The sequence below is a fragment of the Gadus macrocephalus genome, chromosome 19, assembly GCF_031168955.1.
Source record: "Gadus macrocephalus chromosome 19, ASM3116895v1".
Lineage (NCBI taxonomy): Eukaryota > Metazoa > Chordata > Actinopteri > Gadiformes > Gadidae > Gadus > Gadus macrocephalus.
The window spans coordinates 2,442,084-2,456,899 of record NC_082400.1 but is presented as its reverse complement, the minus strand read 5'-3'; the positions used below and the strand labels follow the sequence as shown (position 1 = coordinate 2,456,899).

General features: G+C 44.7%; 1 protein-coding gene across 1 annotated transcript in view; it reads left to right on the top strand.

The window, feature by feature from the left end:
- The window catches only part of LOC132447532 (lipoxygenase homology domain-containing protein 1-like), a 95,514-nt gene that overhangs the window by 50,441 nt on the left and 30,257 nt on the right, over positions 1-14,816 (top strand). Inside the window, exons 19-27 of the mRNA XM_060038347.1 lie at positions 6,516-6,846; positions 8,887-9,038; positions 9,134-9,267; positions 11,649-11,797; positions 12,629-12,733; positions 12,822-12,950; positions 13,419-13,586; positions 13,696-13,877; positions 14,146-14,262. Coding sequence (XP_059894330.1) covers positions 6,516-6,846; positions 8,887-9,038; positions 9,134-9,267; positions 11,649-11,797; positions 12,629-12,733; positions 12,822-12,950; positions 13,419-13,586; positions 13,696-13,877; positions 14,146-14,262 — 1,467 coding nt within the window. The remainder of the gene's footprint in view (positions 1-6,515; positions 6,847-8,886; positions 9,039-9,133; positions 9,268-11,648; positions 11,798-12,628; positions 12,734-12,821; positions 12,951-13,418; positions 13,587-13,695; positions 13,878-14,145; positions 14,263-14,816) is intronic.

Sequence of the window (14,816 nt, the reverse complement as noted above, 5' to 3'; positions counted from 1 at the left end):
TAAACAAATTATTTTAGCAGTTGAACCCTGTGTCTATTTGAACCATCCTGGTTCTCTAATATCATTGTGCATGACACAACCCGTGTCTATTGCACTCCTGTTGTGATACACAAAACGCATGAAAACAGACAGAAGGGCTTAGCAACCTGAAAAACATAATGTCTGAGTGTTCGTTACTGCATATACTGCTATTTCCTGAAGAGAGAGAGAGAGAATATTAAGATCAATGCACACAAACACAGGTTGCAAAGGCTAAATTTACATCCTGGTTCCAACACATGGCTAGGTGTGAGGGTTTGAGGGGGCAAGGGGCAATTTAACTAACAATAGAGAGGCGAGTTACCTTCTCTAAGCAATATGAATAAGGAAGGGTAGGGGAAGAGAACGTTTGCAGGGACAAAGGGTGGGGAGGGGGGGATCTGACGATCAGACTTGGGACAAAAGGATGGGGGGGGGGGGGTCTGACTACCGGACCTGGAGGACTGGGACAAAGGGTGGGGGGGGGGTACACGTGTGTAGGGGGCCTGGAGGGTCTTTTACCTTTAATAATTCATCGTCTTTAATAACAAAATACCAACATACTTGAATGTAAAATGAAGCATGCAGTCTTGGGTGGCATTTAGCGGATCGGCAGATAAGATAGTATGCACTCCGAACGTCCGCTATGGTGCTACTGCTTAGGAACACAGATCGTGCCGGCCTCAGCGGAGAAGTTTAAGATAACTCTCGTTAATATACTATTTTGGCCCGATCTATACAGAGACCGATAGTGGAGGGCTTCACCTCTCAACCAGTACCAAGAATGATCGTTAACGACGAGTACTAAAAACAACTCAAGTGTGAAGAAAGGGGGAGGTTGGGCCTTCAGTGTTCCTTGCAACCGTTGATCTACACGTGTTGTTATGCAGCACGACCGGACGGTGGCTAAAACAAACTTACACTTAAATGTTCTTATAACCAATCCTATTTCAGATTAAATCTTTAAGACAAAGAGTTCTACTTACCTCAGACGTGTGTGGCCTGTTGAAGTTCTTTTAGTGTCGCGGCCGCCGGGATTTCTCGGGACTTCCTTCCAAACGTCGGGGTCACCATCTATTGCATATTCTCGAAGAAAGTTGTCCAATCCCGGGTTGCTTTAAACTCACTTCATTTATTATAAAGTCGTCGGCATGTTTCGGCATGGTAAGTGAAGCTATACGGAGGGAATTGTAGCTAAAGAGTGGAACACGTGTGAGAGATAATAACTCTGGCTACTATGGGCCACGGGCAAAGGCCCGTGACCCTTCGCGGGTGTCGCTGAAAATCTCTGGTCTCTTCACACTGGGTGCACAGGTAAGAGACCGTTAAGTGGGCGTGGCCTAGTGGGCGTGGCCGGGGTGCCGTACTGGCTTCGGCTTCTTCGTATATATAAAAGCGCTGCTATCTGTGGCTGGAGCAGCCTCCAATAAGGTCTTGCTCCCCTTGTGGCTATGTATGGTATTTACGGCTAATATGTTTGGTCCTGCATCATTGGGTCTATGTGTGGGTAGCTTAGATTCTTAAAATACGTAACAATACAAAAGTACATTGTACAGAGAAATCAATTTTTGATGAGCGTCTCGGTCTCGAGTGCAAGCTTGTGGCAGCGTCATTGCAACCAAACGTCATCGTTTCTGAAAGCCTCCGTCTACCCTGACCACACTACAACATCGTTTTCAGTGTCGGAATTCGCCGTTTTAGTGTGGATGGATGGGCTAATTTGGTAAATATTTATGCATTTGTAGATTTACCCTTGTCGGTGTGGACAGGCACGAAGGGAAAACGTAGATATTTCCACGCGGTTTGGCCTCTAATTTACACGAAAACCCAGTTTTTATCACAGAAAACGATTATTTCTAAAAACTCCGGCCAAAGTAGAGATTTCTGATAATGCCGGTTATGTGTTGTGTGTCAACTGGGAGAAACTGTATTTTAGGTTCTCAAGCGTCAATATACAACAATATGCTCCAGAAAATGCTTAATGTCATTTGAGTGCCCGCTGTCTGTCCACACGAACGACCCTATCGCCATATAGGGGGATTATTTGTTTATCAACACGGCGGATGCACGGGCAGAATTATCGCAAAAAGAAAATATGTTTGACGGGTTGCCATGGATATCTCTGTGTGGTTAATTTGCAGTTGTGGTGTTAATTAGCGATGGTGTCAGCTTACTGTTACATTAAACTGTAATCAGGAAATGTGTTTATATATATAGCCCCTATAGTATATGTGGTATAAAGGCTGGGATGAATTTCAAATTATAAATATGTACACTTTATGTTGAAAGTATAGACCGTCGTGATTCCCATTGAAACAAATTATTCAGTGATTATTCTTCAAAACGAGAGCCGGTAAATTGTGAAAAATGAATTAAACTGTTGTTTTGAAAGGAACAGGAAGTCGCTCGTGGTAATCGTTGTTGTTGATTCAGAGGATTCTGATTGGCTTGCATGGCTTTATCCTTCTCCCTACACTGCCGCCCATAGGTTTGGCATAGTCATAATGGCAGTCGACGATGTTGTGTGCACGATGTTCTTTTAGAAAACGGAGGGGGGGAAATATTTGTTTCACTAAATACCCTGCTATGTATAAACGTGGCCTGAGAGGCAACGAGATGGCGACAGGTTCGGAAGCGCTTGCCGACAGTCCTCGGCTTGTGGAGAAAAAAGACGGGAGAAGTGAAATATGGAGTTATTGTATATAACGGATCAGAAGTGTCCATGTAAACGCGGCTATTGAAACTTCTGATCCGATTAGATTTCTAATCGGAATAGATCTATTCCTATCATGCAAATCCGAATGTACTGTAGGCTATATATGGCATTTACAAAAGCGGTAAGCGTACGTCCCTATGTCTCTCACGCACAACCTTTATGTTGGTCTGGACTTATATGTAAGGGATAATGTTGTACAGAACGCCGGTCATTATCTGGAAAGTAAGTCCCGACAGCCCCTGAAGGGTATTATTTTCGATAATGACCGGCGACGTTCTATACATTATTTACACGGCTACTTGCCAAAACGACACAATATCTTCACACAGTGTGTCTTTTTACAATTACCAATCGTAGTGTTGATCAGCAGAGAAATAGTCCGCCAAAGACGTTGGGGTTGATAAATTACCGGACAATACTTGCAGAGTAATAAGAAAGACGTGAATCAGGCAAAAAATCCACTACCCTTGACAGCGGTCTGGTTTCAGACCAGCATTAAGTTAGTTTAATATTCAACATTCATTTAACATTCAAAATACAAACCTATAATGCGCTTCAACCATTTTAGTGAATGATGTCTAACAAACTGCGCAACATACTGATTAATGTCCCTCATGTGCCACAAGGCTTATTTTTCCAAAAAAAAAAAAATTCATTGATTTTTTACTTCTTTTTTTTTTTTACTTATTATGCTCCTTGACCTTTTGACCTCAAGATGTCAAACCAACTGTATAATACAGACAATAATAACCCCTATGTGCCACAAGGCTTGTTTTTCAAATATATCATTTCAGCATTTTTTTACAATTAATATAACATTTATAAATAAACGTATTATGCTCCTTGACCTTTTGACCTCAAGATATCAAACCAACTGTATAACACAGATAATAATAACCCCCATGTGCCACAAGGCTTATTTTTCAAATATATCATTTCGGCAATTTTTCACAAATAAAATAAATAAATAAACGTATTATGCTTCTTGACCTTTTGACCTCAAGATATAAACCCAACTGTATAACACAGATAATAATAACCCCCATGTACCACAAGGCTTATTTTTCAAATATATAATTTATGCAATTTTTCACAAATAAAATAAATAAACAAACTTATTATGCTCCTTGACCTTTTGACCTCAAGATATCAAACCAACTGGATAACACAGATAATAATAACCCCCATGTGCCACAAGGCTTATTTTTCAAATATATAATTTTAGCCATTTTCTACAATTAAAATAAATAAACGTATTATGCTCCTTGACCTTTTGACCACAAGATATAAAACCAACTGTATAACACAGATAATAATAACCCCCATTTGCCACAAGGCTTATTTTTCAAAAATATCATTTTGGCACTTTTTCACAAATAAAATAAATAAATAAACGTATTATGCTCCTTGACCTTTTGACCTCAAGATGTCAAACCAACTGTATAACACGGATAATAATAACCCCCCTGTGCCACAAGGCTTGTTTTTCAAATATATCATTTTAGCAATTTTCTACAATTAATATAAAATAAATAAATAAACGTATTATGCTCCTTGACCTTTTGACCTCAAGATGTCAAACCAACTGTATAACACAGATAATAATAACCCCCATTTGCCACAAGGCTTATTTTTCAAAAATATCATTTGGGCACTTTTTCACAAATAAAATAAATTAATAAACGTATTATGCTCCTTGACCTTTTGACCTCAAGATATCATACCAACTGTATAACACAGATAATAATAACCCCCCTGTGCCACAAGGCTTGTTTTTCAAATATATAATTTTAGCAATTTTCTACAATTAATATAAAATAAATAAATAAACGTCAAAAGGTCAAGGAGCATAATACGTTTATTTATTTATTTTATTTGTGAAAAATTGCCGAAATGATATATTTGAAAAACAAGCCTTGTGGCACATGGGGGTTATTATTATCTGTGTTATACAGTTGGTTTGATATCTTGAGGTCAAAAGGTCACGGAGCATAATACGTTTATTTATTTATTTTATTTGTGAAAAATTGCCGAAATGATATATTTGAAAAACAAGCCTTGTGGCACATGGGGGTTATTATTATCTGTGTTATACAGTTGGTTTGATATCTTGAGGTCAAAAGGTCACGGAGCATAATACGTTTATTTATTTATCTTATTTGTGAAAAATTGCCGAAATGATATATTTGAAAAACAAGCCTTGTGGCACATGGGGGTTATTATTGTCTGTATTATACAGTTGGTTTGACATCTTGAGGTCAAAAGGTCAAGGAGCATAATAAGTTAAAAAAAAAAAGAAGTAAAAAATCGATGAAAATATATATTTGAAAAATAAGCCTTGTGGCACATGAGGGACATTAATCCGTATGTTGCACAGTTTATTTGACATCATTCACTCAAATGGTTGAAGCGCATTATAGGTTTGTATTTTGAATGTTAAATGAATGTTGAATATTAAACTAACTTAATGCTGGTCTAGTTCAGTGTGCATAAAGGTACCGACGGACCAATTGCAAACTACTGCAGCGGCTTATGCCTTCTCGCTAAGTTAAAAAGTAGCCACCCCAACCAATCGGAATAAGTGTATACATGTCGATTATAGCGGACTACACCACCTCTTCTATTCCGCATGGAATTCTATTCCGATCAGAAAATTTTATTCCGATTGAGGCGTATTATTACTCCTCAATCGGAATGCAATTTATTAACGTAATTTGCTCAAAAAGCAGGAGGGGGGGGGGGGTTGTATTGTGAACCTACGGACTCAGTGGGGGTTTCATTCTGTCTGTCTGCACGGCACCTTCTCAACGAGCAGGTGTGCGCCTGCAGCCAGAGGGGGCGCCAAAATACCTATTCCCCACACAATGTTATGTAGTACTTGATTGATAACCGCTACGCAGCGCGATTTTTTTTTTACTGCTCATGGCGCCCCCCATGTGATTTGGCGACCCCCACAAATATGCCGCCCTGGGCGGCTGCCTGGTTCACCCGTACCTACAACCGCCACTGACCGCAAGACTACACTTTTCTCAAATGTAACATTACTCTTCTCCTTGAGCATCCCGAAATGTCTTTACGCTTTGTTGCTCAAACTTAATATTACTCCCCTCCTTGAGCTTCCCGAAATTTCTTGCGATATAGATATCCCCCTTCCCCCCTGCGGACTGTTTTAGTTGTTTAGTTGTCCTTCTCTTTTCTTTGTTTTTTCCGTTTTGTTTAGTTTTGTTTTCGATTGTTTTGTGTGTATGCTATGTGTGACTGTAGGCTACTGCTGCCTGTCTTAGCCAGGACACTCGAAGAGATGTTTAATCTCAATGATGATTATTATTTTTCAACTAACAAATAGTAGTTGCCTTGCATTTTAAAATGTCAATGCACTTTTCAGCCCTGAATAACAGTAAAAGCTATTTAATAATTGATTTGCATGCATAGTATACTACACTTTCCATTGAACAATTACCCCTGTTAATTACAAAAAGAGGGTGAGAACTCTAGTTTATCTAATGTCTGATCGGGGAGACTAGCTTTCAGTTTCTCCTTACCACCTCATGTGTCATTTCCTTCCTTCCTCCTCTGAGTAGTAACTCTGTGACTATGATTTGTACTCTAATTGTGCATTTCTAATTTCTTGGTCTTGTTGCATGGTCACCCTCATGTTGTTAGTGTTTTGAACGAAAAGCCTTCTATTAGCACTCGTTTGGATTTGATTCAGAGGAAGGGTATTTGTTCTTCTAAGAAAAGGTATGACCAGGTGTCTCCACCTCTCCTGCTGCTGCTCAAGGTGGAGGCCATCGACGTAGGGAAGGTCTACAAGATTCGTATCGGCCACGACGGCAGCGGCATCGGGGACGGCTGGTTCCTGGAGATGGTGAACATCAAGCGGCTGACCATGGCCATGGTGCAGGTGGAGGTGAAGGTGGAGCCCAAGAAGGACAAGAAGAAGGACAAAAAGAAGAAGAAGAAGGAGGAGGAAGTCAAGGTGGAGTACATCGAAGAGCTGCAGGAGGTGGTGGAGACACTTGCGTTCCCGAGCAACCGCTGGCTGGCCCGGGACGAGGTGGACGGCGAGATCGTAGCTGAGCTGTTGGCAGAGGGCACTGAAGACCTTGATAGTGAGAGGATGGGGGAGAGGGGGGCCTGGTGTCTCAGCAAGTCACTCAATCGCTATCATTTTGGACCATCCAACCCTTATTTTTCTCTCTATTTTGAGTCAGGGTTAGGTGGGTCAGGTTAGAATATACTTATGGTTTTGGCAATAGCATCCAGCAGCAGCCCCGGAGCCGGGCACTGTGGTGTGGCAACAGCACTGTGGTTTGGCAACAGCACTCTGGTGTGGCAACAGCACTGTAGTGTGGCAGGTTGGCTTTTTTCAGGTTTTTTTTCGACGTTTGCGTCACAGCCCCAAGCTGCCCCTGTCGAGATTTCAATGTCAAATTTTCTTGGAAATGTCAATAAAATAATAATTAATAATAATTATTCGAATTAAAAAAATACAAATAAACGTTTTTCATCGTCAATTTTTATTGTTAGATTTCAATAAAATAATTAATAATAGTTAATCAAAAGAAATGAAAAATATATTGTTACACATGTGACACACACATATGTAACAAAATGCTGGCCTGTACTTCAATGTCGAAAAAATCCGACCTGCCACACCACGATGCCGTTACCACACCATAGTGCTGGGCTCCGGGACTGCAGCTGGATGCTACTCGGTTTTGGATATGGTTAGGTTAGGATAGGGTGAGGCAAGCTTAGGATTGTGTTAGGGTAGGTTAGAGTTTTAGGCCCCGTTCACACGAAGCCGAAACGGGCGAAACCGTTACGGTTTAGATCTATCCGGTTTCGAAGTATCTCCGTAAAGACGAAGCCAAGCGAAACCGGGTAGATCTGTAGAAACGCTGTAGTACACATTCCAGGCCCATAAGGGGCGCTGCTTCTGGTACAGAAATCCAGAAGAAATGAATTAAGAAGAAGAGGCGAGCATGCGCATAAAGGCTGCCCTTATGCGCATGCTCGCTTGTGATTTCTGAGACTCCGCGGGTTTAAGAGCCATTGGCTATGAGGTCGAGGGGTGGGGCGATGACGTCATGGTTTGCGGTTTCAGTCGGTTTCAGGCGTACACACGAATCCAAAACGAAACCGGGTAGATTTGAAACCACCTCCGAGGGTGGTTTCAGAAGTTTGCGGTTTCGGTCAGTGGATTCGCCGGCTTCGTGTGTACGGAAGGCCGAACCGTACAAGACCTTTGCGGTTTCGCCATGAAATCGGCTTCGTGTGAACGGGGCCTTAGTTAGGCTTGGGTGAGCTAAGGCTCGGGTTAGATTAGATTTGTAGTTATGGTGAGAGATATGGTTAGGTCAGGGTTAACCTCTATAAAAAATGTACCGTTACCTACGGGGGTTCTTGTATCAGACTAGTACTGATTAGTACTGACCAATCACGTTTGAGCGGGCTCTCAGAACCCATCGGCTATCATCTGACAATGATTTAGCTTTTTATTATCTATGTTTTCGAGATTAGCCAAAATGTCGCTTGGAACTGAAACACCTGAACCAAATATCGATGTTTGTGTATTGTGTAGGAAACATTAGACTTCAACTCTCTTGCATCTCAAGTTGCTAATCTGACTTTAACCAATGACCTGCGCATGGAAGATGAAGCCCTGGCCCGGATATCCGTTATTCAGGGACAGAAATACTGCCCCTTGTCCCTGGAGGTAAATACTGCCCCTTGTCCCCGGAGGTAAATACTGCCTCTTGCCCCCGGAGGTAAAACTGCCCCTTGTCCCCGGAGGTAAATACTGCCCCTTGTCCCCAGAGGTAAATACTGCCCCTTGTTCCCGGAGGTAAATACTGCCCCTTGCCCCCGGAGGTAAAACTGACCCTTGTCCCCGGAGGTAAATACTGCCCCTTGTTCCCGGAGGTAAATACTGCCCCTTTTCCCCGGAGGTAAATACTGCCCCATGTCCCCGGAGTAAATACTTGTCAGATGACAGCCGCTGGGGTCCGAGATTGGGTTAAGGTCCAACCAACTTTATTTTTTACTGAATCGTTTGGCTGAATTTTAGCAAACATTTTTTAACATTTTGGCCAATAAACATGAAGATACAAAAATGTTTACCTCTCTTTGTTATCCGTCCCCCACAGTAAATTCCTATGAAATCCATGTGTTCACTGGGTCTCTGTGGGGGGCCGGGACGGACGCCAACGTGTACATCACCATCTATGGGGAGGTGGGGGACACGGGGGACCGCTGGCTCAGAAAGTCCAACAACTTGAACAAGTTTGAAAAGAACCAGGTGAGGTTTAACACAGTAGAATGAGCTCACTGTCTGGAGGACCATCTGACTGAGAGTCCATCGCAAGACTGAAACCTTTCTTTCTTGTGGTCCAGGAAGATGTTTTTAACATCACAGCAGTGGACATGGGTGTGTTGAAGAAACTGAGGATCCGACAGGACAACTCCAACGCCAACGCCGCCTGGTTCCTGGAGAGGGTGGAGATCACAGACAACAAAGACGACACCACGTGAGGAAGGCTGTTATGCTGGGGGTTTGGTTTTATGTATCATTAACTACTATTTAGTTATTCCAATTAGTTATTAGACACTTACTAGCTTTACAGCTCTGAGTCGAACAGTTGCTATACTGTCCCCAGTATTGATACAACTAAAAGTAAATCAGAAAGCAGATATAACTTACACAGCTAACCCTGAGGCTAGCTGTGGCCTCAGGGTCTTAGGCTCCTCAAGGGGCGGTAACCCTCGGACACCGTGGTGGACTACGGTGGTCAGGGAAGCCGTCCGACTGAAGAAGGAGGCCTTCCGGGATATGATATCCTGGAGGACTCCTGACTCGGTTGCAGGGTACCGACAGGCTCGAAGGGCTGCAGCGGCTGCCGTGTCGGAGGCTAAGCAGCGGGTGTGGGAGAAGTTCGGAGAGGCCATGGAGAAGGACTTTCGGTCGGCACCAAAGTGTTTCTGGAAGACTATCCGGCACCTCAGGAGGGGGCAACGGGGAACCATCCAAGCTGTGTACAGTAAGGATGGGACTCTGTTGACCTCAACTGAGGAGGTCATCGGACGTTGGAAGGAACACTTTGAGGAACTCCTGAATCCGAATAACACGCCCTCTATGTTGGAGGCAGAGCTCGAGGTTGATGGTGTTTCGTCGTCAATTTCCCTGGTGGAGGTCACTGAGGTAGTCAAACATCTCCGCAGTGGCAAAGCCCCAGGGATTGATGAGATCCAGCCAGAAATGCTAAAGGCTCTGGGTGTTGAGGGGCTGTCATGGTTGACACGCCTATTCAACATCGCGTGGGAGTCGGGTACAGTGCCAAAGGAGTGGCAAACCGGGGTGGTGGTTCCCCTGTTCAAAAAGGGGGACCAGAGAGTGTGTATCACACTTCTCAGCCTCCCTGGTAAAGTCTACTCCAAGGTGCTGGAAAGGAGGGTTCGGCCGATCGTCGAACCTCAGATTGAAGAGGAACAATGCGGTTTTCGCCCCGGACGTGGAACTACGGACCAGCTCTTCACTCTCGCAAGGATCCTGGAGGGGGCCTGGGAGTATGCCCATCCGGTCTACATGTGTTTTGTGGATCTGGAGAAGGCGTATGACCGGGTCCCCCGGGAGAAACTGTGGGAGGTGCTGCGGGAGTATGGGGTAAGGGGGTCTATCCTCAGGGCCATCCAATCTTTGTACTCCCAAAGCGAGAGCTGTGTTCGTGTTCTCGGCAGCCAGTCAGTTTCGTTCTCAGTGGGTGCTGGTCTCCGCCAGGGCTGCGCCTTGTCACCAATCCTGTTTGTGATATACATGGACAGGATATCGAGGCGTAGTCGTGGTGGGGAGGGGTTGCAGTTCGGTGGTCTGAGGATCTCGTCACTGCTTTTTGCAGATGATGTGGTCCTCATTGGATCATCGGCCTGTGACCTTCAGCACTCACTGGATCGGCTGGCGGCTGAGTGTGAATCGGCTGGGATGAGGATCAGCACCGCTAAATCTGAGGCCATGACTCTTAGCAGGAAACCGGTGGATTGCTTACTCCGGGTAGGAAATGAGTCCTTAGCCCAAGTGAAGGAGTTCAAGTACCTCGGGGTCTTGTTCGCGAGTGAGGGTACTATGGAGCGTGAGATTGGCCGGAGAATCGGAGCAGCGGGGGCGGTATTGCGTTCGCTTTACCGCACCGTTGTAACGAAAAGAGAGCTGAGCCGCAAGGCAAAGCTCTCGATCTACCGGTCGATCTTCGTTCCTATCCTCACCTATGGTCATGAGGGCTGGGTGATGACCGAAAGGACGAGATCGCGGGTACAAGCGGCCGAGATGAGTTTTCTCAGAAGGGTGGCTGGCGTCTCCCTTAGGGATAGGGTGAGAAGCTCAGCCATCCGTGAGGAACTCGGATTAGAGCCGCTGATCCTTTACTTAGAAAGGAGTCAGCTGAGGTGGTTTCGGGCATCTGGTAAGGATGCCCACTGGGCGCCTTCCTTGGGAGGTGTTTCAGGCACGTCCAGTGGGGAGGAGACCTCGGGGAAGACCCAGGACTAGGTGGAGAGATTATATCTCAACACTGGCCTGGGAACGCCTCGGGATCCCCCCGTCAGAGCTGGTCAATGTGGCCCGGGAAAGGGAAGTCTGGGGCCCCCTGCTTGAGCTGCTCCCCCCGCGACCCGACCCCGGATAAGCGGATGACGATGAGGATGATGAGGATATAACTTTTACAAATAAATGTTTTGAGGTTGATGATTTTAAGGCATCAAGGTTTACTTAATCTAAAGAGGTTCAGGATAATCTGAGGATACATGTGCTGATGTAGCCTAACTGAGCTCTGCCCATAGCAGTGCTGGCAGACTACTTTAGGGATGTGTTCCATGGCTGGGATAGTAGGCTTGAATAACATTTGAAGGTTTATCCCAGGTACTACTTCCCTTGTAAGCGCTGGCTGGCGATCGATGAGGACGACGGGCAGGTGGCCCGGGAGCTTGTCCCCGTGGACGAGGCCTTCATGAGGAAGGGCGAGGATGACGACGAGGAGTCCAGCACCACGCTGGGTCTTGAGCAGAAAGGTCTTAAAGAGGTTCTTCATTTGTCTCTGGAGTCTGTGGTCATGGAATGCTGTTTTTCTATACTTTCTATACTTAACTCTATACTATTCTTTCCTTACCCTGCAAAGAAACATGTTTTACCACTTTATGACCACTTGATTGCTTTTGTCTCAGCCCAAACTCATCCATAAGTCTTCCTTTTCTTCCGTTTTTATTTAATTAATTTGATAAAAAAGCAATGTAGGGAGTCGGGACCTGATCAAACCCAGCAATAGGAAGCAAACCAAAAAACAAAGCATTGGGTTTAATTTACAAATGTATAGGCCTTGGTCAACTTTTCCTTTTTATCATTAAAATGAGTCGTGATCCGACTAGTCTGGTTGCACTCATGCTACGGACAGACGACTGTGTATATTATACATTTACAGACCTTTTGATATTACTCAGTGACTCAATGGTGGAAATGGGGTTATTTCGATTTTGTAGTAGCAGTGACTGCACTGCAGAGTCTCTGTGCAGTGACTGCACAGAGACTGTGCAGTCGGTGCTGAAGTTTAGAAGTCTCAACACACTTGCAAAGCTTTGGACCGTTCGCAATGCTGATCAATCACAGCAGACTGGGCTATTTGGGAAGAGGGGCTTAAAGCGACATGATACAATCAGGCCGTCTTTGAAAGATGCTGAAAATGGTTTTACATAAATGAACAGTATTAGAATAATAAGGGGTATTTTATAACATACAGGCATGTAACCCTATTCTAGTAGTACCCTCAAATGCAATTATTAACCCTAAAAAAAGCATGATATGGGATCTTTAAATGATGAAATGTGTTTATTTTCTTGATGTGCCAGCTATGTCCACGACGTACACTCTGAAGGTTAAGACTGGAGAGAAGAAATACGCCGGGACGGACGCCAACGTCTTTATTACCTTATTTGGTATCAAAGATGACACAGGTAATACCTATTTAAATGAACATATGGTGCTGGGTTCCTAGGGTATGCATTACTATAACTGTCAAATGTTTTGGACTTGTGTCTTCAGGCATGATAAACCTCAAGGCGTCCAAAACACACCGGAACAAGTTTGAGCTGGGGATGACAGATGAGTTTATTGTGGAGGCCGTGGACATCGGACCGTTACAGAAGATACGCATCGGACATGACAACGACGGTAACTACACATCATCAAGGCTTCTCTCAGAAACGTCTCCAAATATCTGACTCTCTCTCTCTCTCTCTCCCCTCTCTCTCTCTCTCTCTCTCTCTCTCTCTCTGTCTCTCTCCATCCCTCTCTCTCTCTCTCTCTCTCTCTCTCTCTCTCTCTCTCTCTCTCTCTCTCTCTCTCTCTCTCTCTCTCTCTCTCTCTCTCTCTCTCTCTCTCTCTCTCTCTCTCTCTCCCCTCTCTCTCTCTCTCTCTCTCTCTCTCTCTCTCTCTGTCTCTCTCCATCCCTCTCTCTCTCTCTCTCTCTCTCTCTCTCTCTCTCTCTCCATCCCCCTCTCTCTCTCTCTCTCTCTCTCTCTATCTGTGTCTCTCTCTCTCTCTCTCTCTCTCTCTCTCTCTCTCTCTCTCTCTCTCTCTCTCTCTCTCTCTCTCTCTCTCTCTGTCTCTCTCTATCCCTCTCTCTCTCTCTCTCTCCAGGAGGAGGGTCTGCAGGCTGGTTCCTGGAGTCTGTGGAGATCGACGCCCAGTCCCTGGGCCAGAGGCTGTGTTTCCCATGTGGCAGGTGGCTGGACACCGGGGAGGATGACGGGGCCATAGTCCGGGACCTCTTCCCCAACCCGCTGCAGACAGAGCTCTACACACCTTGTAAAATAACTAAACCCACAACCACCATTTGATTTGAATCCAATGTTGACGTAATTTAAACGATAGATGTCTGTGTGTGCTGTTGTGTGTTGTTTTTGTGGATTTCTAGTCGTGCCCTATGAGATAAAGATCTTCACCAGCGACCTGTTCGGCGCGGGGACGAACGCGGACGTGTTCATCGTGCTGTACGGCCGCTTCGGCGTGTGCACGCAGCAGAAGCGCCTGTGCTTCAACAAGAGGGAGAGGACCATCTTCTTTGAGAGAGGCGCCGAGGACATGTTCATAGTTGAGGTATGAGGGTCACCACCGATCAGTCAAAGGTATTAAAAAAGTAAGGACAGTAAGTGGACACTAATAATGAAACATTGATTTGTATGTATACTGTAGCATTATCGTATAGTATTCTAGAATGTGACTTTGAACATCCATGGTTATGGCCATTCCTGCTACAACATGCCTGCTATTTCAGTGGGGTTGTTTCTTTGATGAGTGCTTATTTTGATGCAGAATGTATGATATGATGCATCATGTTGTTACATTTCTAATGTTATCTACCCAGCTGGAGGATGTGGGGGATGTGATCGAGAAGATCCGTATCGGTCACGACAACCGAGGGGTGAACCCGGGCTGGCACCTGGACCGGGTGGAGATCAGGAGGCTGCTGAGGAAGGGAAAGGTAGGATCAGACCTTTAGGAATAAAGATACCATATCATGCTTTTATAGGGTTAGTAATTGCTTTTTGGGTTACTACTAGAATAGGGTTACTTGCCTGTATGTTGGAAATACCCCTTACTATACTACTCTGTTCATTTCTGCAAAACGTTCTGTTTTGTATCATGTCGCTTTAAGGCCCCCCTCCTGAGTAGCCCAGTCTGCTGTGATTGGTCAGCACGCCGGCTCTGTTGCGATTGGTCGAATATTTTTTACGAGTGCGTCTGCAAATTCACTCCCCCACAAAATTGTAAACATTGCGGGCAGCCAGGAGATGGGACTTCTGCACTTCAGCACCGCCCACTGCACAATCTGACGTCACAATATTACAGAAGTAAAGTTTGACGCACTGTTTGACGCACATATCGAAGGGTGTTCTCGGTGGGCGCGAATATTCCCCCTGGCTCGGACTTAGATTTTGCTATCTAAAAAGGGTAAAACATGTATACATTACATACGTCATATAACATATAAAAATTTGTAAAGCATGATATCGCCCCTTACACAACACAAACATT